Consider the following 21,896-nt stretch of genomic DNA (forward strand, 5'->3'; position numbering starts at 1 on the left):
TTGCAGCTGGCACCCTGAGTGCGGGTACCAGCGAGATCCGATCCTGCCCAGAGACGTCAGGCTGCTTGCGATACACATGGAAGTGCCGGGCAGGCACAGGCTCACTCTCCAGAGTGGTGCGGCCCCTCTCCTCAGCTATCGGAGCAGCTCTCCATCCACAGCGATGTGGTAAGTCAGGTTCTCCCTGGTGGGGAAATTCAGTCCTTCGGCTCCCAGCTAAAGTCCCACTTGTGCACTTTCTCCTCTTTGGCATCATCCTGCTCCACGGGTGTCAGTCAAGGCAGATCCTTTGGTGGGGCTAGTCCTGCTGGCAACAGCCTCACTTCGGTCCCAAACGAAAGGCAAAAGACTAAAGATTTGGTCCCAGCAGCCCACTCAGCATACACATTTTGTAGCAGCACCTTCCGGTTGCAATGTAGACTCCCCAGGTGCAACGACTCCCCTCACAATGGCCCCTCCTGGCATATGGGGGCACCGCTCATGCCCTCACGAGTCATGACACACTGGTCACACAGCTTCTTTACCAGTGGCCCCCTCTGGCATAAAGGGTTACTGCAAAGAGTCGGATGGGCTTGGCACCCTCCGCACTGCGCTGGATACTTGGCACAGTCTATGCTAGTCCTCTTCTGGCATACAAGGGTTGCCAAAGACAGTTTTGCACATGGGCTATAAGCCCTAATTGGTGCACAGCCGAATCCTCTCACCTCGCGCAAGGAGTCCTCATGGTAGAGCTTCCCACTGGACCTTGCTCCCTCCAACACTCTTCCCTTCTTCACAGGGCACTCTGGTCTTGGCAAACAGGCAGGCGCTGGTGCTCCAGGCTCCAGGGCAGGTGGTCTTGGTTTCCCTGGGTGATGTCCCCTCAATCAGCAGGGAGACTAGCAGGCTTTGGCTTCCAGTCCTGGTCACAGGCACAAGTCTTGTAGAACTTCCCCTCCAAAAAATCCGGTCTGGCTGTTTGGCAGATGACAGATGTTTGGGGACTCGACCTCTCCTTTTTATAGTCCTTTTCCAGACATAAAATCAAAGAGTGAATCAAAGAGCAGTCTTTTGAACTGTAAACGGAGTCTCTCCCTTTTCCCTCAGTATGTCAGTAGCTCACAAAAATGCAGCAATGCATAACTCTGTGTGGGGGGAGGGGATTTCTCTCCTCCTCATGTTTATACCAGACAGGCCTGGGCTTCCGAAAATGCAAAATAGGGTCCTCCATGCAATGTACTATTGCAGGCACACTCACTCAATGTATATTCACAGCACACTTTGAGTCTAGCACTGTTGCCTGCCAGCACACTCACTCACTATGTGCACACTGCACAACATTTCACCTTTCATATTTTATTGTATGCAACAACACATACACTTAGCACATGCTTTATCCACACATACACTGTACATCACTACATCTCTCATGTAGTGCATTCCTCTTGGCAAACATATACCCAGTACATGTACTAACCACACTTGTACTGCATAGTACTGCTCCATCCTAGTACTGTACCCTTCTGAGGGACACCTACAACCTACACAGAGTCACCACTCCTGCCCTGCGTAGCACTCCACATTATACCTGTTGTAGGCCAAGAGTAAGTCAAGCACAAAGCACCGGAACTTTTAAAAAGATGAGTGAGCCTGTAGGCCTCAGTCCAGTGATACAGGGTAACGGGTCCTGTTCACTACTACTGACCACTATGCGGTATGCTACCATCACCACTATGAGGGTAGCACTTTGGGTGCCCCAAATGGTCCAAGAAGACCACAGTCCGTGACACAAGGATACGTTGTGGCACGCACATGATCCGCGTTCACCTATGATGAAGAACTCTGTATTAGGTATCCAGACAACAGTACAGTTGGGCACTCGGGGTAGGGGACCACATCTTTACCATGCAGAATACTTTTCAGTTCCAACAGCAGGAGTTTATAAACTTATTGATCTTGCCTATGAATTATAGCTCCATGATTTATAAGATGTTTCTTGGAAAGCATGTGACTTCATGAATATCCTAGTGTTATCTGTCAGTGACTCTCTGGTTTGCCTAATGTTCTTGAAGATGCATGAAATAAAAAATTTCCTAGCTAACGTGAAGGAAAGTTTCAATTCTATTAAGGACACGGAGGCGAGGATTATGCAGTTCTTTCTTCACTTTATTAATACAGCAGGTTCAAAGTACAAATAATAAAACGTCATAGAAACTTCAACTCCCATGACGCCCATGATCGTAACCATAACAATCAGTAAACCAATTAAGTGTCCATCCGAATGTCCATATAAGTGTCAGCCGGGAGCAGTCCTTCCTCTTATTCACTATAGGAAGTTAAGTTCACCTTGGAATCACCTCCTAAAAGATAAGGGAGATATCAGAGATACAGAACAAACCCATGCAGGTGTAACCATATGACAAAACGTAATCCTTAGTCAACAAAAAATAACAGGAAATATTATTACATCCTCACAACATACTAATCAATGGTTGCCTCAACTAGAAACATCAGAATATCAATTAACATGTTAAAACACATAAATGGGAAATTACTAGTAAAACCAGAATATCATAGAAATCACTTGCTTATATATATATATATATATATATATATATATTGGAACTCATAACCGACCTGTAAATAGAATCTCTCCAAATAACTTGTCAAGTATAGCCATCCAAACTGAGAAGAAAAACCCCTTTGGTGAGTAATAATGGATCAGTATTAGGGAGGGATAATCCTCACCTCCGTGTCCTTAATAGAATTGAAATTTTACCTCACGTTAGCTAGAAAATGTTTAATTCTATGTCAGGACCGGAGGTGAGGATTATGCAAGTTTAAAGCTTACTCAACACCAACGATGCGGCTTCATGTATAGGTTTGAAGTAGAACCTCTTGAAGATCGATTCAGATTACCAATCTGCGGCATTCATAATGTCCTCCAATCTACCACCTACCTGTATTGCTTTTGAAGCTACCGCCCCTCTGGTAGAATGAGCCCCAAAGAGGTGGACATCTATTCCTGCCTCCTTCATGATCCATCTTACCCACCTGGCTATAGTGGGAGGCGCAACCGCCTTATATGGCTTCCTGATACTAATCAGTAACTGTCTCTTTCCCGGAGGTCTAGATTCCTCCATCATTTCCTCATACATTTTAAGGCATCTTACCACACATAGTTTAGGATGTTGGCCAAAACTGGGATATGATACTGACCTTGTTCTCATTTTAGTTCTCCTGGAAATGGTAAACGTAAACCCTTCAGGGGTGAAGACTCTTGCCAAGATATCCGTGGCGCGTACATCTGAAGCTCTTTTGCAGGAAATCAGGTACAACAGCATCGCCAATTTCGCCAAGATTTGTTTTCTGGACAGAAACTGATTATCCTGCCACGAAGAGATGAGGTTGAGTACCTTATTGATGTACCATACCCAGAGTATCTGGGTGCCAGAGGTCTCAACAATCTAACTCCTTTGAGTAGTTTACTCACCCAAGGATGTTCACCAACCGGCAAATTATTGACTTGGTTGTGGCCAGCAGAAATGGACAGTTGGAAAGAATTGATCATGCAATATGCCGAGCTGGAATTGTAAAATTCTGCTAGGAAGTTGACTACGAGAGTAACAGGAGCCCCCACGGGATCCACCTTCCTCTACACACACAAATGAGCCCATCGATTCCAGGCTGATTTCTATCGCTTGATCGTGCTCGGAGCCTACGACTGTCTGGTAAGTGCATTAGCGTCTTGTGAAAGTTGGATGTTTTGCCAACGTCCCCTGAAATCCTCCAAGCCATGAGGCTGAGATGACCCTGAGTCACTAACGGGTGTTGATGTCCAGCTGGATCCCGAAGGATTCCGATGGAAGTCGGAAGTTTGAGGGGTGCTATCCATAACAATTCCAGAAGTGCAGGGAACCATGCTTGAGCTTTCCAAACTGGTGTGATGAAGATCAATGATGCTCTCTGCCATCTGACTTGAGCTACCACCCTGGGGATCAACAGAAATGGAGGGAAAGCATATCCCTGAATTCCCGACCAATCCTGCAGAAAAGCATCCATGGCTGCCACTCCCGGGTCCAGTCTCCAACTGGAATACTTGGGAAGCTGAGTGTTCAGTCGCAACACAAACAGATCCACCCCACAGGGTCCCCAAAGATTCATCAGAGATCGAAAAATTGCAGGATCCAGTTGTCAGTCGCTGGAATCCATGACATATTGTGAATTCCATTCTGCCACCTTGTTCTGCGCTCCGGGAGGTACTCCGCCGTAACCTATATCTGTTTCTGTAGGCAATAATGCCAGAAGTCTTTTGCCAGTTCCTCTAGGGCTCTGGAGCGAGTGCCCCCCAACCTGTTGATGTATTGGACCGCCAAGATATTGTCCAGTCTTAACAGGATACAGCAGAATAACTTGTCTTGTGTCAGCGATCGGATTGCGAACCAACCCGCTAGGAGTTCCGGGCAGTTGATGTGTAGGGTCAGCTCCTCCGGAGTCAAGAGACCTCCCATGGATATTTGTCCACACCTGGCTCCCCAGCCCAGCCTGTTGGTGTCTGATTCTGTCACCAAGTCGGGAAAGGATCCAAAGATCGCTCTCCCGTTCCACGTCTCCATGTGATCCAGCCACCACTGCATCTCCGATCTAACTTCTGATGACAACTCCACCAGTTCCGAGTACGTGTGTCCTTTCCTGAGGTGTTATGCTTTCAATCGCTGGAGGGACCTGTAATGTAGTGGGCCTGGGAAAATAGCCTGTATTGACAAAGACAGAAGACCCACTATCCTGGCTATCTGCCAAAGGGAGATCCTGTCCCTCCTGAGCACTTTGGATAATTCTTTCTTGATCTTGGAGATCTTGTTCTCTGGAAGTTTCAGCGTCGCCAACGTAGTGTTCACTACAAACTCCAGGAAGGTCATGGATTGTGATGGAAGGAGCTTAGACTTCTCCCTGTTGATAACAAATCCGAGGTCCTGAAGCAAGGCAATAGTCATGTTCACATAATCCAGCAGCTGAGTACGTGATTGGTCCTTCAAAAGTATATCGTCAAAATAAATTATTATTCTGACATCCTGAGTCCTCAGGTACTCTACCACCGGTTTCAACAACTTTGTGAAGCACCATGGTGCTGACGATAGGCTGAAGGGTAGAAATTGGAATTCATAAATTAGGTCCCGCCACTGGAATTTCAGAAAAGTCGGTGAGGCAGGAATATCTAGACCGTGAGGTAAGCATCCTTGAGGTCCAGATGGACCAGCCAGTCTCCTTGGCACAGAAGGTCCCTGAGAAGATGGATACCCTCCATCTTGAAGCGTCCGTAGACGACCCACTCGTTGAATTCCTTGAGGTTTATCACGGGTCGGATTCCTTTGTCCTTCTTCGCGACCAAGAAGATATTGCTCAAGAAAGTCCTCGGATGAAGGCTCATTTGGATAATGGCCACTTTGCCAAGAAGGTGTTGTATCTCCGTGTCTATCATTTGAGATTCCTATAAATTGAATCGGATGGGGCGAGGCCTTACGCATTGCATCGGGGTCCCATAGAACTCGATGTTGAAACCTTTCACCATCACCTAAGGGTCGGATTTAATCAGTGCCCAGTTCTCTAAGTATAGGCTTATTCTCCCTCCCAGATTTTTAGGGGAACAAAAGGGGGATGCTTACCGCCACCTCTTCCTGGAGCATTGGAGCTTCCTCTGGTAAAGCTGGAGGGGCGGCTTCTACCGGAACGTCGGTTGGGGAAGAAGGCACCTTGTCTCCCATCGTTCCAGCTATTGTTACAGCGGGCCTGAGCTCTGGAGGGGCCTGGTTGCAGGGACCGGCTGGAGGAGCGACCCCTGCCTCTTCCGATTTAATGGAAAACCTTCCCCGGAAAAATCTTTCTAGAGCTGAGAAAGTTGCCACAAACTTCCCCAACTCTTTTACAAAAGGGTCCCCAAACAGATTGCCTTGTGCAGTCGCACCTGCCTCAGAGATGGATAAGTCTCCCAATTTGGGATCAATCTTTATTATGAGGGAGCGGCGTCTCTCCGCAGAGATGGTGCAATTCTCATTCCTGAGCAGACAGACTGCCCGTTGTGCCCATCCCGCGACGACGTCAGTTTCCATGGGCACTCCTGATTGTCTGGCCGACTCTGCCAGTTCAATTATTTTTGTCACTGGCCCCAGGACTTCCAAAGGTTTATCCTGGCAAGCCCACCAGGAGCGATCGATCCCTTCCTTGGGGTCACAAATGTACTTATAAAAGAAGGTGCATAATTTGGGGCCGATAGACGGACTGGCCACCACTTTGTCCTCCAGCACGGGTCTGGGGCATTATGTGCGAAGGCGGGCTCTAACCTCCTTCCCTAAAGGGTGCTGAATCGTCTTGGCCACATAAGCCGCTACTTTGGGGTCAGGGACCCATTCTGAGGACCTTGGATGGTATATGTCCTCAGGGTTAAACATATCGGAATCGTCGGGCCCCTCCTCCTCTAGGCTACAGACGCCAAGGTCTGCCAAAAACACGCACCTCCGGTGAGCCCTCATCACCCCTTCCCTGGAACGGGGCAATCCCAAGAAGGGATCCATCTCTAGGTCAGCTGCGCCGCCATGCTCTCCGGGTATTGCATCCTTCCGGCAGGGTATGTTTGTGAGCATCCGCACACTCTTACGGAAAGTCTCTCTCAATTTGTTGAAACCTTCCAGGTGCCCCACGTCACGCTTAGTTGGCCTAGAGAAGGAGAAGCTACTAGAGGCATTGGCCCTCGTACCTGAGTCCCCAGATATGCCAGGGGCTTTAGACACTTGGTCCATTAACCTGTCAGCTCTATCCTGCAGGGGTGCTAAAGCCTTAGCTACTGCCTGCAAAAGGAGTTTGTCCACTCCAATGTGTAACTGGCACTGAGGGGGCCATACTTCTTCAGCCACTAAGGAAGGAGCGTAAGAATGGTCACCAAAGGACTCCATCAGAATCTGTCTCCGGGCTGTATGGACAGAAAAATATATATGTTGAACTCCTTGAGGGAGTGTAAATCTTTGTTGGGGTGAGAGCACCAGAATTTGCCGAAATACTAAATTATTTAAGGGCATCCCCTCGCTGTGCTCCCCAGCTAAGTGGTGGCTGAGAAATTCCACTATTGTGTTTCTACCAAGTAAAGATTTTAGCAGGCCCATCCTGCACCAATTGCGGTGTCAGTGAGGTTTGGGGGGCACTAATGCACTCAAAAAACCCTTAGGGAAGTGGTTTCAACGGTCCCCACACACGTCGGCAGGTCACATACGCGCTAACAATCGCTGAAGTGCGACCTGTCCAGCGTTCGCCAGAGTGCAATAATGGCGTGCAAGCGCGCCCCTAGCTCTGGTAGTCACTGTACTGTGCGCTCGGGCCGTAGCCTACCGCACACTCTCTTCAACTAAAATATGCCAGTAATAGAAAACACAGTAAATGTGCTCAGCACAATGTGTGAAATAACAAACGGTAATCCCTGACAACCCCTTGTAAAAGAATGAGAAGGAAGTGAGAACTTAACTGACGGGCAGCATTGAAGAAAGATGAAGGACTTCTCCTGTCTGACATTTATATGGATGTTCGGATGGACACTTGATTGGTTTACTGGTTGTTATGGTTATGATCATGGGCATCATGGGAGTTGGAGTTTCTATAACGTTTTTATCATTTGAAGTTTGAACTTGCTGTATTAATAAAGTGAAGAAAGGACTGCATAATCCTCGCCTCCGTGTCCTTAATAGAATTGAAACTTTCCTTCACCTTAGGTAGGAATTTTTTTATTTCAGGCATCTTCAAGAACATTAGGCAAACCAGAGAGTCACTGACAGATAACACTAGGATATTCATGAAGTCACATGCTTTCCAAGAAACATCTTATAAATCATGGAGCTATAACTCATAGGCAAGATCAATACGTTTATAAACTCCTGCTGTTGGAACTGAAAAGTATTCTGCATGGTAAAGATGTGCACCCCTACCCCGAGTGCCCAACTGTACTGTTGTCTGGATACCTAATACAGAGTTCTTCATCATAGGTGAACGCAGATCATGTGTGTGCCACAACGTATCCCTGTCTCACGGACTGTGGTCTTCTTGCACCGTTTGGGGCACCCAAAGTGCTACCTTCATAGTAGTGATGGTAGCAAACCGTGTAGTGATTAGTAGTAGTGAACAGAACCTATTACCCTGTATCACTGGAGTGAGGCCTACAGGCTCACTCATCTTTTTAAAGGTCCTGACATAGAATTTCAGAACAGGCCTTTCCTTTTTAGATACATTTTATATATCACAGATTGTTCATTGTCTCCAGCGTTGTGCTAGTTATCAGGGGCCAGAGTCCATATCCTCAGACTTGTGCACATCCTGGGCACCAGAATGTCTCAGCCAGCAGTTCCCAGATAGGTCTTAAGGTATCTGGGGATATGACATATGTTCTGATGTACTCAGACAAGCACTGGTTACCTTGATGGCTAGTCCATGAGCAAGAAGTACTCTAGTGGACTGTGTCTAGGCACCAGGCACCTTACCTTATCTCAGCACATGTGAAAGTGAGTATTTTGCTGCCAAACACTTGGGTGTGCAATTTATGCTGTAGGAAGGGGGCCCGGAGGTAGGTTTTTAGCTTGCGGAGGGTTTCTTGGAGGGGCACCAAAACCATTATAATATTTCTGCAGAAGCAACCCAAACCAAAAATCACATATGAATGGAACCAGAAAGATATATTTGACTTCAAAGTGTACTATCCTTTGAGACTGTGATCCTACTGCTTTAGGTTTCCTGGGTCCTTTTCTTGAATTCCTCGGACCACGTTCCAAGGCTGCAGACGATCTTCTTGAACATCATTCTTTGAATAACAGTTTTCACAGACTCCAATGCTAAAATGTCTAATTGGAGCTAGAGAGTTGGGTTGTTATTTGTTTAATCATTTCATATTCATCATCTTTTCCTCTATGTGTATTAAAGTATTTCCTTTTTAAGAAGTAAAGCACTGACTGGAGTTGTAACTTTATTGATTGCTATGACTGTAGACCAGAATGAAAATTTACAAAGGCATCTTGGAGTATGACAGTGCCTGGGTATGAATGATAAAAGGAAGAAAGACATTGCAAGGTTTAGAATGGGGATGAAAGAGGGTTACAGGAAAAGACACAAGGAAACTCGGAAGAAACAAACAGAAGATGCAACAAAGATTCTGTCAGAAGTAAGTGGGGAAGAGCGTGCTGATGCAGCCGACTTGCAAAAGCAGGCTGGAAAGACTAGTGAAAAGCGTATAAACAACATAAATCGGTTGATGTTGTTCAAAAAGACAAAAAATGACTTATTTCTGTGTTTGGCAGAGAGATAACAGAAACGGATGGGTCAAGAGAAGAAGAAAGAACTGGTCAAAGTGCCTGCAACCATAGAGAACTGGGCTACGTCCTTCTCTGCTTATAATAGTGTGATATTTAAGAGGGAACCCACATGCAGTGTCTCTCAATGGAAATACATGGACGTGACCTGACAAGCTCATGCCAACTTTGAAGCAATGGCGTGGTTACGAGTATGACGAGGAATATGGAGCCAGGAAATGGGAGTGTGTCTTAGTGTGAATTGGGCAACAGTTTACGGCTTTACTCAATGGCACCCACAAAGCCATTGGTGGTAAGCCACATGGCAAGTGAACATCCAGTAACTACTTACCAGCTGCCCTTTCAGGGTGCTCCACATAGATTGTGGTGAGCAATTATAAAAAAAATGCAAGACAATATGGAGGAGCGTGCTGGTCATTTAATAAGGATTCTTGAACACCACAGTACTGCAAGTTCAAACATGAATGCTCAAAGTGTTGGAGGAGGCATACAGTTGCAAAGCCCAGTGACACCGAAAGGGCACTGGAATAGTCACAATGGAGAGAAAAAGAGGTAACAGAAGGGCTTTAAATAAGAGCCAATACTCCGGTTAGGTGTGACGTGGCTAGCTCACCATCCTGATGAGAAGAGCATGCACATGTTTTACTGAAGGGTTTTGAATACCTTAATATGGGTCCAGGCAGCACAATATTGACTGGATCTGGGGCCATCTCATCTCTCCTCTGCCCAGCCAAGTCCTGCCCCTTAGGCACAATCCCATCAGTTTTCTTTACCACCTGCTCTCCGTATGTTTTCCAGCTCACTTTATTATAGGTTTTCTACATATCCAACAACGTTCCATCTGCTTCCACATCTGTAAAATAATAAGCACATACCATCATCCCTGCTTATTTACTTCTCTCACAAATACTTTCTAATTTTCGGAATTCCATTTGCTCAACCTCCCTCCTGCTTAGTCCAATCTGTACTCACTCTGTAACCGCTCTGTGTAGCTCCTTTTCTCTCAAACCAAACCTAGCTAAACCTTCCCTCAACAATCCCAGCTTTTTACTTCCTTTACTCTGTTTTCATTCTTGTGCACACAGAAACTCTCTTCCACTCCTCTGTCTTGTGCTAAACCTTGTCACCCAAGAACAACAAGGCAGTCTCTCATACTGCATATTTTGTCACCCATTACTCCTCTGGTCTGTTTTACTTTTGCTAATCCACCTATGCACCCATTCTGTATTCACCTCTACTTATTCATGCCATAAATCAGTGTAGGAGGCTGGCCTGGTTTATAGTGGGCACCTGACAGTACTTACACCTTGTGCCAGGTCCAGTTCTCCCTTATTAGTAGATTAGTAGTGTTCTAGCAGCTTAGGCTGATAGAGGTAGCTATAGCAGAGCAGCTTAGGCTGAACTAGGAGACATGCAAAGCTCCTACTATACCACTTATATCATATAGCACTATATCATAAGAATCACAATACTCAGAGTTACTAAAAATAAAGGTACTTTATTTTAGTGACAATGTGCCAAAAATATCTCAGAGGATATACTCCCTTCGGAGGTAAGTAAAACACACAAAATATACACACAAACCAAAATCAGGTAAGTAAACAGTTAGAAAAGTAGTGCAAACACTGTAGAATACAATAGGATGCAATAGGCCTAGAGGCAACACAAACCATATGCTAAGAAAGTGGAATGCAAACCACTTAGGGACCCCTGGCCTAGTGCAGTGTGTAGAGGGTCACCGGGAGTGTAAGAAAACACTAAGGGTGTCCAAGATACCCCACCTCAAGACCCTGAAAAGTAGGAGTAAAGTGATACTACTTCCCCAGAAACACACTAAAGTCGTGATATGAGATGCTGCAAAGACCACAACAGACTGCAAAGCACTGAAGATGGATTCCTGGACCTGAGGACCAGTAAAGGAAGGGGACCAACTCCAAGAGTCACAAAAGTGTCTGGGGGGGCAGGAGCCCACTAACCCTGGATGAAGGTGCAAAATGGCTGCCTCCAGATGGAAGAAGCTGAAGATTCTGCAACAACAAAAGGTGCCAGGAACTTCTCCTTTGTGCAGAAGATGTCCCACAGAGTGCTGGAGGAGGCAGAGCTGTTTCTTTGGAGAAAGACCACAAACAAGCCTTGCTAGCTGCAAAGGTCGCAGTTAAAGGAAAAGGGTGATGCCCGGGCCCAGGAAGGACCAGGAGGTCGTCACTTGGAAGAGTATATAGTCCATGGACCACAGTGCCAAAAATGCATGGGTGAGGCCCACACAAGAGACCCGATCTAAACGGAGAGAACACTGCAGGGGCATCAGATAGAAATACAATAGGCACCTCAGGGGGAAGGGAAGGGAGGGCACCTCAGCCGAATGAGTGCACGACGCCAGATCCACGAGGGGGCTCCATGCCCATTGATGTTTCCTGTGGAGTGATGGACAGGGGAGTGGTCACTCCCCTTTCCTTTGTCCTGTTTTGCACCAGAGCAGGGGCGGAGCACCATCTGTGCCCTTCAAAGCATTTCCAGAGGCTGGGAGAGGCTACTCCTCCCCAGCCCTTAACACCTATTTCCAAAGGGAGAGGGTGTAACAACCTCTCTCAGAGGAAATCCTTTGTTCTGCCTTCCTGGGACTGGGCTGCCCAGACCCCAGGAGGGCAGAGCCCTGTCTGTGGGGTGGCAGCAGCAGTAGCTGCAGTGAAAACCCCAGAGAGCTGGATTGGCAGTACCGGGGTCCATGGTGAGCCCCGGGGATGCATGGGATTGGCACTCCAATACCAGATTTGGCGTGGGGGGACAATTCCATGACCTTAGACATGTTACATGGCCATATTCAGAGATACCATTGTGAAGCTACATATAGGTAGTGACCTATATGTAGTGCACGCGTGTAATGGTGTCCCCGCACTCACAAAGTCTGGAGAAATTGCCCTGAGCTATGTGGGGGCACCTTGGCTAGCACTAGGGTGCCCCCACACTTAGTAACTCTGCACCTAACCTTCACTAAGTGAGGGTTAGACATATAGGTGACTTATAAGTTACTTAAGTGCAGTGAAAAATGGCTGTGAAATAACGTGTGCGTTATTTCGCTCAGGCTGTAGTGGCAGTCCTGTGTAAGATTTGTCTGAGCTCCCTATGGGTGGCAAAAGAAATGCTGCAGCCCATAGGGATCTCCTGGAACCCCAATACCCTGGGTACCTAGGTACCATATACTAGACAATTATAAGGGTGTTGCAGGGTGCCAATTAGAATTGGTGAAGATGGTCACTAGCCTATAGTGACAATTCTAAAGGCAGAGAGAGTATAAGCACTGAGGTTCTGGTTAGCAGAGCCTCAGTGGTACAGTTAGGTACTACACAGGGATACACATACAGGCCACAAACTATGAGCACTGGGTCCTGGCTAGCAGGGTCCCAGTGAGACATACAAAACACACTGACAAATAGAGTTTCCACTATGAGCACTGGAGCCCTGGCTAGCAGGATTCCAGTAAGACAGTAAAAACACTCTGACATATACTCACAAACACTCCATAAGTGAGGGTAACAATGCTAGAAAGAGGCTACCTTCCTACAATCAGTACTTATTTTTCCTTCTATCATCCCTGAAATCTTGAAAGTCTCAAAAACATAACTACAAATAATGTCCTAAACAACTTGTGTTCTCATTCTGAGAGGCATATGTCACTTAAATTATCCACCAACTTCTTCAGTATCAACATACAAGTCATCTGCAACCCCTTTGTTTTCGTTTCATTGCAGAGCATCCTTCTACCGTCCTCCTGAAAAACTCTCCACATGTTGGCCTATAGCACCAAAGCTTCTGCCAGAGAATTGAATTACTGTTAAGTTCCCAGTGATCGTGCCGGGGGCAGGTTGTTCACCACTCCTAGCTAATATCTCCCCATATCTTGTTTTCTTTCTTCCATGTCACTTTTGTCACTGCATCTCAACTTTACCCTACTAGCCAAAAATTGTAACCAGGCTAACCGGTAGGTACCTAAGGTGGAAGGTGGCAATATGTTTCCAGTAGTCTTCCAGTCGTTCGACGCCTAACAATCAAAGTTCATCTGTCATCCTGCTGGGCCGCACATTCACTTCCGGATCATACCACAGAATCTCGTCCACTGTCAACAAGGTAGTGCATCAGCCACATTATTACTCAGACCAGGTACACGTTTTGCATGAATTAAAAATGTTCAAGCACAGGCAATGCAGCACTACCACTCCAAGACTGCTATGATGTGTCTCTTCCACATTCTTGTGGCCACTGATCTGTACACTACGCTCCATTTCAGTACACCCCAAAACCTATTGCACCAGCAGCATCCAAGCTTACGTCAAACTGCCAGGTTCTCAGCTCCGCGTTCAACCATATGCTTCTGCTATTGTAGTTGGACAGGAAGAGATCCACATTACTAAATCTCCTTTCACCAGACTTGGTAAGTCACACTCTGTTATGTGCTTGCTGTGCAACTTTTCTCACATTCGTCAGTCAACTGCAAATCACTCTACTTTCACTCTACAAAGTTAAGTTGTTCCAACAAATGTCGTATCTCTTTCAATGCACAATTTATCAACCTGTTCACTGTTATTAGATCTCTCAGCTTAGTCAATTTATCTCATAGTAACCTCCTTTCCATCATAATGGAGTCCAACTCTATTCCAAGGAATACCAGAGTCTTTGATACCTGCGAAAGGTACTCCTAGTTCCTCCACCACCCTCAGGCGCTCATCTAACATTCTTTCACACCAGTTGTTTCCATTAACCCCCCTCCAACAGGAACTCCTGCCAGCCATGAGGATTGAAGGAAAAGAAAGGATGCCCCCTTGTGGTAGTTGTGAATTTTTGTGACAATAATTTACTAAACATTTTTTAAGTACCTTTATTAGAATTTTCAGTTTGGTGTCACATTGCTATACACACACACACACAATGACACTTAAACCTCCAGTATCAATAAGGATCACAATTACCCTGTGTATAGACCTCATGAAATAAGGACATCTCGTATTGAGGACTGTGATTTTCATAACCAGCCAAATAGTGGATACTTCAACAAGAGCAACAACAATAAAAACAACATTGCATGTAATGGTTCACCCACTGGGAACCAACTACTAAGCCCTGTACCCGGCCACACCGCACCCAGCATAACCGCAGTGTTTCTCGTGTTTCATTCTGGAGTACCTAGATTGCCCCCAGAGTTAATGATTTGCTAAGCACAACAGATTTGTCATTATAGAAGGTGATGAAAGAGACTTGATGGGAGTGTGCTGAATGGTGCCAGGAGGCAGGATGTGGTGCACACTTTTGTTCCCTAGGTGAGTTTGGAAACAAGCATGAAAATCATCCACAGAAGACAAAGCTAAAGGAAAACTGAATAAGCAAATGAGGGATTTTGTGAGGTGTTCGGAGTTGGGTTAGTACATCATTTAATAAGGTACGACACACCTGAAGACAGTGTTCACCTACCATTGGGAGGAATGGTGGTATACCTGGCAACACTCATGAAAGTGGTAGGAGAACCTGTGCAAGAAAAGGAGGGAGCAGTGAGAGGGGAGCAGAAATAAACACTCAAAGTAAGTTATTTCTGAGTGGTGAAAGTTAGCACAAGATGGACAATAAAAGTTTGGCGTTCTGTGTTAATAGAAAGTTGTTGGAAAGGATGTACTGAGTATACAGAAGGAAGGACCACACTAATCCTGGCAGAGCGAACAGGTGACAGAAGGTCGAGTTAACTCTAATAATAGAGTTAAGAAACAGCGAGACGTGCAAAGACACTGCGACCGCACCCTAAACTTTCATCGTTTAAACTGGTTTCACAAGATCTATTGAATGGTTGTGTTTGGAATAGGTAGGCACCTCAATAAAGCTACCTTTTCACAACAAAGAGCCTCTGTGTGGTTGATCGCCACCCCCCTCCTATGGCTTGAGAAAGGGCAATAAACTATGAATGCACTAAGCCCATATATATATTTATTACACAGTCAGTAGCTGGAATTCCTTTCCAGGGAGGCAGGGCCCTTGTGAATCTTTGGTATGTGGGCAGCACTCCATCAAGGAGCAGGCTTTCCAGACATGGAGGAAAAATATGGAATGTGTTCTGATAGGAAGATTCTGCTTAATGTCTTCTGTCCTTTCAGTTGTTCATAAGCTGGGATGTGTGTGTGTGTGTGTGTGTGTGTGTGTGTGTGAGAGAGAGAGAGAGCGCGATCATCATGGCCTGAATAGATCTAAACACACCGACGCTGAGAAAGTTGTATAGTGTTGTTGAAGTGTGCCATTGGCCGCCACATTGGAGATCAGTAGGTCCCTAATTTCCTGTTTCTTCTCAGATCACACAGATCCTAACCGGCCTCTTCCAGATCAGCTTTGGAATCCTCCTGCAGGAGGTGGGACAGGGAGTAAGCTTCGGCTCCCCAGCGCTTTCCATGAATCTTCCTGTCTGGTCCGGAGCTCTGGTAAGGTCACGCAGAGAGGTAAAGGCCCATAGACACGAGGATTATTGCAAGTGCTGTAGTCACTCGTCACCTGCTGCTGGTTCATTTTGCTTAACTCGCAGGAGCAATGCACAGTTTTCTTAGTGCTGCACCGTTCCACCTTTGTGCAGTGCAACCAACAACTATAGCTACTCTGCCGAACCACAAAGAGTTACCTCTGCCTTCGTGCACTGACTCTGTACAAAACTTCACTGATGAATTTCATATTGAACTCAGGGTGGGAGAACGGGCTCCATTCATTGGTGTAAGGCTGCCCGCGTTACAGGCGGGATTGCTTTTACGCACGAAGGGACACCTTCCTGCACAAAAACAATTCTCTGACCCTTTTTCCTTTTTCTGTGTGCTGTATTCTGCATATTTACATATTAATAAACATATTTCTCAGCGTTAGGCCTCCCCTGGGAAGACCTAGCATTTTAGCGCATTCCCATGTCTAAGACTCAAGGAAAATCTGGGAAAGCACCACGACGGGGAACACCCACGCTTCAGCTATGGAATGCCTTCCTGGGGCAGAGTAATGCAAGGCAGTGACTTGCACTGCCTTGCGTTACTCGAGATTTACAAGCCATGCAGGGCCGTGCAAGGTGGCCCTGGGTGGCCTGGTACATCTCATTGTAGATTTTGCATCGTCCTGCATCTTCTTGCATGGCGCAAGGGTGAACCAGAACCTTTGATACATCTGGCCTCTATTTTTTAGCCGTGCTCTGCTGCATCTCTGATGCTACGCAGCAAGGGCAATTAAGAACAAAAAGAAAAAGCCTACGATGTGCCTGTTTTTTTCTTTTTATTTACTGATCCGAATTGGATCAGCAAATAAAAAGAAAAAAAGTTGTTTATTTTTTAAAGTAGGTTGGGTGGAAGCAACTTGTGGGTAGCAGAAGGAATACAGGGGGTGGAGGTGGAGGGTAAAGGACACAGAGAGTGCAGGACAAACACGGAGAGAGAGCAGCATAGAGTGTAGGGTTGGGAGGAAAGCAAATGTGCGAGAATACTTGGAGGTGGGGGGTGGGGGGCTCGCACACAAGGGTGAACACATCATGGAGGATCCCAGCTGCACAGCCGGCGTAAACGCTGGTGGTGCCCAGTGCGACAATCATTTTTGGCACCCCCTTACCAATACCCTCTTCCTCGGTTTCCCTCATTACCACCGGGCAAGAGTGTCCCCCATCTCTCCATAGTCCCCCTCGCACATACATTTCATTTGTTTTAAAGCACTGGCAATGGCTTGCTTTACCAACGGGAATGTACATTTTTAGCAACATTAGGAATTGAGAATCAAAGACTGGGGGGGAAAAAAACTATGTTCTAAGCTATTGTATGCAGTTTTCATGCGGTTCTTTGATGACAGTTCATAGCAGCCGCTGTTCTATTGCATCTTATGAACTGCGGCAACAAAAAAACCTCTGACAAAGGCAGTGATCCACTCAGCTAGCCACATGAAATACAGATATGTTCTTTGCAGCAGGCATATTAACCCTTTGAACTACTTTATGGAGAATCACAAATTCCACTAGACAAAACTCTGATCTCTCTTTAGCGGGAACATTAATTACAGGAGTTATCTTGAAATTTTTGTTGCTGCCTGAAAGCTGGATGCACAGGGAACTCTGCACCAGCTGCTTTTGAATCACAAGTTATTGCTCAACACAGCACCCCCCCCATGAGGTCAGTGCCCCCCTTCCAGGTCAGCGCCCAGTGCGGCCACACCAGTTGCACTGCCCTAAAGCCAACCCTGCCCAGGGGAAAAGCACACATGGGACAGAAAGCAACACATTATGGTGGAAAGAAGTACACAAAGAAGAAAGCTGGAAAACACATGCACTCTTGTGAAGTGGTTAACTGAAAAGGAGAAAGTAGTGCTTCAAAAGCAAGCCGAGGAAAGGGACAAGTAATGTGCCCATGCTTCAGGAAAAGGACGAACACAAGAAGACAAAGTAAACCTCACACAAATAAGAACCAAGCAAATGATAGTGACAATTAAGCAGATGGTAGGCAATGGGTGGGCTCTAAGCCCATCGTAACATGACAACAGGTCCACAGCAGACAGGCCATGGCTACCTAGTAGGCGAGTTCTAAAAATTTCAAATTGTGGGTTCGATTCTACGCTTTCCTTTTTTATGTAAATGTAGGGAATCCACGTGCAAAGAAATACCTCTCACACTGCCAAGTGGGTGGAATTTGGGGCTGTATATGCCAAATTCGGAAAGTTAAATCAAATAGAAAAAACGTGCATTCAGTGTCCAGATAGTGCAGTTTGTGTTCCGGAACGAATTACACGCAGACCAGGACGAACACAATGGTTCACTGCGTTGATGTTTAATCTATGTGTCCGATTGTGTAAGACTCACACGGTGAGGCGCACGTGTGCATTTTCTTACTTCAGCCACCCCTGCCCCACGAGGAATACACTTGTCACAAACTCACAATGGCAGGAAAATGTAATAGGAATGGATACAAATGTTTAATATGTTATCAAAACCTGCAACTTTAACATGGTGGAAAAACAACGATACATTGTGTACTAATTGATAGGCATTCGGTATAAAATGATTGTGATTCACAAAATGCAAGAGAAATAACTTGGTAGAATAGTTCACGGTCTTTAAAGCCAAAACACGCACCTCGTGATGGTTAGAAATAGAACGTTCTCATTGCATGACTTGTATTTGTGAAGCGCGCGCTATCCGCCGGTTTCTTGGCGCTGAATTACAGATGTTCCGCTGCGATCCGGCGCACTGTTACTATTTTTATCGGCATTGGAAGGATAAATGGCTGAGTGGACTCGTAGAGACCAAACCTGCGACCAAGGGGTTAAGCATAGATCTCCTCGAAGGAGCCATGTGATTGTCTTTATGTAGCGCTTACTACCCCTAGACGTCGTATGGAAAATGAAAGTCACTTTCCCTGCTGAAGGTACTCGAGTGTGCCCCAAGTACTCTTTCCCTCTCTGTACGAGTCAGACTGTGCCTGAGTCTCAGTTGCAGGCAAACTATGAAGCATGCGCTTGTTTTTTTCATATTTTTTAATCATATTCAAACAGCAAAACAGCCTTCTAGGCGCCTGTTGTGTTTACTTCTTAATCTGCTGAAGGTTTGTACAGCGGCAAAGTATGACACCGTTGTGATGTGCCAAGACATATGGTTCTGGGCACTAGGCCAATGTGTTCATTTATGTATTTAAAAATGATATGTTATTTTTATATACCAGAAAATCTGGATTTGAATGTACTATCCGTACCTCTTATTCAGTAAAAGCTGGTGCCTGTCAAACACATCCAAACTTGCGTTAAATACTCAGGTATAATCAGCCCATTTTATATTCCATTTTATTAATTCCAAATGCACTTTTTCCCTTATGGTACACGCTAAAGTAATATATTAATTCCAACTAGGTTTTGAAGAGTTGAAGCTCAACAAAGCTTATTAGCGGTTAAAAAGTTTCAATGGAGTGTTTAAAGAACCGTCGTGTAAACAGAGCCCGGTCTGTGTTCCTTGCAGCTGGCCTGGAGCTGTTGTGGTGTGTGATCTTTACAACACACACTTCCTGGCGCCTTAGGTGGGAGGGAAGCGGAAGGTGAAACGAAAGCGCCATGACGCTAGGCTAGGATGACCCGGGCCCCCCATTTGCCGAGACAGCGCCCTTCACCTGCTGTCTTGGCAGATTTTACTAAATTTGGCTCATGTCCCGGTTTTCAGAGAGAGGCAGCTTTTATGTGTTCCAACGCAACACTAGTTAGCATTTGTTATCAGAAAGCAATTTAATGTGCAGGTAAGATTCTGGGCTTAAAACAATGCATTTTATTTCCTTAATACCTCGTTGTCTGTGTTGTTATGTGAATGAGCGCTGTCATTATGTGCCCCTGGGATGATGTAAAATTGTGGTTCTTCTATTTTTGTGAAATGTCCCTGTTTTTTTTGTTTTAAAAATCTGGTAACCCTATGTGACGCGGCCATCGCTAGACTTGTGATATTGCTTTTATAGGGTTGAGCTCGCGCAATCGCTCTGGACCATGTTGTAATCTCTCTGTGGGCTTCTAACCATGCCCATGTCATGCCTGTCACTTTCATTAGTTCGTGGGCTTGCCTTTTGAAAATCAATTTGTGAAAGGCATTCCGGTGTTTAGCCCTCGTTGAGCGCACCTGTAAACTACTGAAAACATACGAGGCTCTGTGTTTTCAGCTGGTTTCTGGACTACTTTATCTTTTAATTTCCTGTGCAGCACGATGTCGCTGGGCAGAAGTCAGTACTTTGCATGATATCAAACCTGTTACATGGATAATTGCACTTTTGCTGGTAACATGGATAATTGCACTTTTGCTGATAACTTTCACTGTGAGTGAACTTCTGTTTCCTTTTCTGTTTCTCTTTCACGCTCTTGGCGACCATCGGCTTGCATATGTGAAACTGTTTTACTTTTCATTATTAGTTTATGTAGCAAGAAAAGTCCGATTAGGAGTTTACAACGCGAATCGCTCTAATGCAAGCAAACGCGAGACCAGTTGCATTGCAAATGCTTGTTTTGTTATGGAGGGTGGTGAGGGGAGGGCAACGCAGATAAGGGGGTGGTGGGATGGACAGGAAGAGGCAACAGGGATAACAGGAGGGTGTGGGGGAAGAAGCAACGCGGACAACGGCAGGGTCGGAGTGGGGTATAAGAAGCAACACAGACAATGGGAGGGTGGAGAAAAGAAGCAACATGGACAAGGGGGGGTGGATAAAAAGGAACACGGACAAGGGTGCGGGGGGAGAGGAAAAAGCAACACGAAAAAGGACGACAAGGGAAAAAGAAAAAAGTACCTGAGTCACAACAGGACCAGCGAAAGGACAGTAATTAATGCAAGCACTGTATAATTAGGAGGCATCAAATAAGAGTGACAATGAACCCAACGAATGGTACGCCAGGAGTGGGCTCCATGCCCCTTGTTATACGTAATATCTCCTGCAAGCGGCAGCGCATGTGCACTGTTTTAGGCGAGCCTTAAAAATGAGCTGAAAACAAGGATGGAGGAGCCTTGACGCCCACACAAGTAAGACGCCACTGCTGGATATTTCACTTGTCTTGTTCAGAACTCCGCAGTGAAGTCTCTTTTGTGCTGAGTTGAGCCACCCTCCTTCCGTCTTGGTCAGCCAGGAGGTTCGGCAGTGTGTATAATGATCAGACACAATATAGCACTTAGAAAAACTATCTTCTGGTTTCTCCCTGGTTTTCACGTTTGTTTCACATATGGGTATTACATTTTTCTTAAATGTTAACAGTCTGGTCCTCTTTCAGAGAGGAGCAATAACAGTCGGTTAAACAGATTGGTAATCTCTCACCCTGACCTAAGAGTACCCAAAATATCGGAAGCACGAGGTTCCAGAATATTGTAGTATTCCAAATGAACTGCACCTTAGAAAGAGTAGTTTTCTCCTCTATGACAAATGTACATTTTGTAGGAAAGTACCATCATGCCTGGCATGTTACCCCCATTTTTACTGTATGTATGTTTGTTTTTGCCTATGTGTCACTGGGATCCTGCTAGTCAGGGCCCCATTGCTCATAAAGTGTGCCCTGAATGTGTTCCCTGTGTGGTGCCTAACTTTATCACTGAGGCTCTGCTAACCAGAACCTCAGTGTTTATGCTCTCTCTGCTTTTAAAATTGTCACTGCAGGCTAGTGACTAATTTTACCAATTCTCATTGGCACACTGGAACACCCTTATAATTCCCTTGTATATGGTACCTAGGTACCCAGGGTATTGGGGTTCCAGGAGATCCCTATGGGCTGCAGCATTTCTTTTGCCACCCATAGGGAGCCCAGGCAATTCTTACACAGGACTGCCACTGCAGCCTGAGTGAAATAACACACACGTTATTTCACAGCCATTTTACACTGCACTTAAGTAATTTATAAGTCACCTATATGTCTAACCCTCACTTGGTGAAGGTTAGGTGCAAAGTTACTTAGTGTGTGGGCACCCTGGCACTAGCCAAGGTGCCCCCACATTGTTCAGGGCAAATTCCCCAGACTTTGTGAGTGCGGGGACACCATTACACGCGTGCCCCACATATAGGTCAATACCTATATGTAGCGTCACCATGGTAACTC

At 45.8% G+C, this 21,896-nt stretch overlaps 1 protein-coding gene across 3 annotated transcripts in view; it reads left to right on the forward strand.

Annotated features, from left to right (window-relative positions):
- The window catches only part of LOC138287417 (membrane-spanning 4-domains subfamily A member 4A-like), a 214,960-nt gene that overhangs the window by 111,623 nt on the left and 81,441 nt on the right, over positions 1-21,896 (forward strand). For all 3 annotated transcript variants that reach the window (XM_069227832.1, XM_069227833.1, XM_069227831.1), the window contains exon 3: positions 15,644-15,769. In XM_069227832.1, coding sequence (XP_069083933.1) covers positions 15,644-15,769 — 126 coding nt within the window. The remainder of the gene's footprint in view (positions 1-15,643; positions 15,770-21,896) is intronic.

This window comes from Pleurodeles waltl, chromosome 4_1 (genome assembly GCF_031143425.1).
Source record: "Pleurodeles waltl isolate 20211129_DDA chromosome 4_1, aPleWal1.hap1.20221129, whole genome shotgun sequence".
NCBI classification, from domain to species: Eukaryota; Metazoa; Chordata; class Amphibia; order Caudata; family Salamandridae; genus Pleurodeles; species Pleurodeles waltl.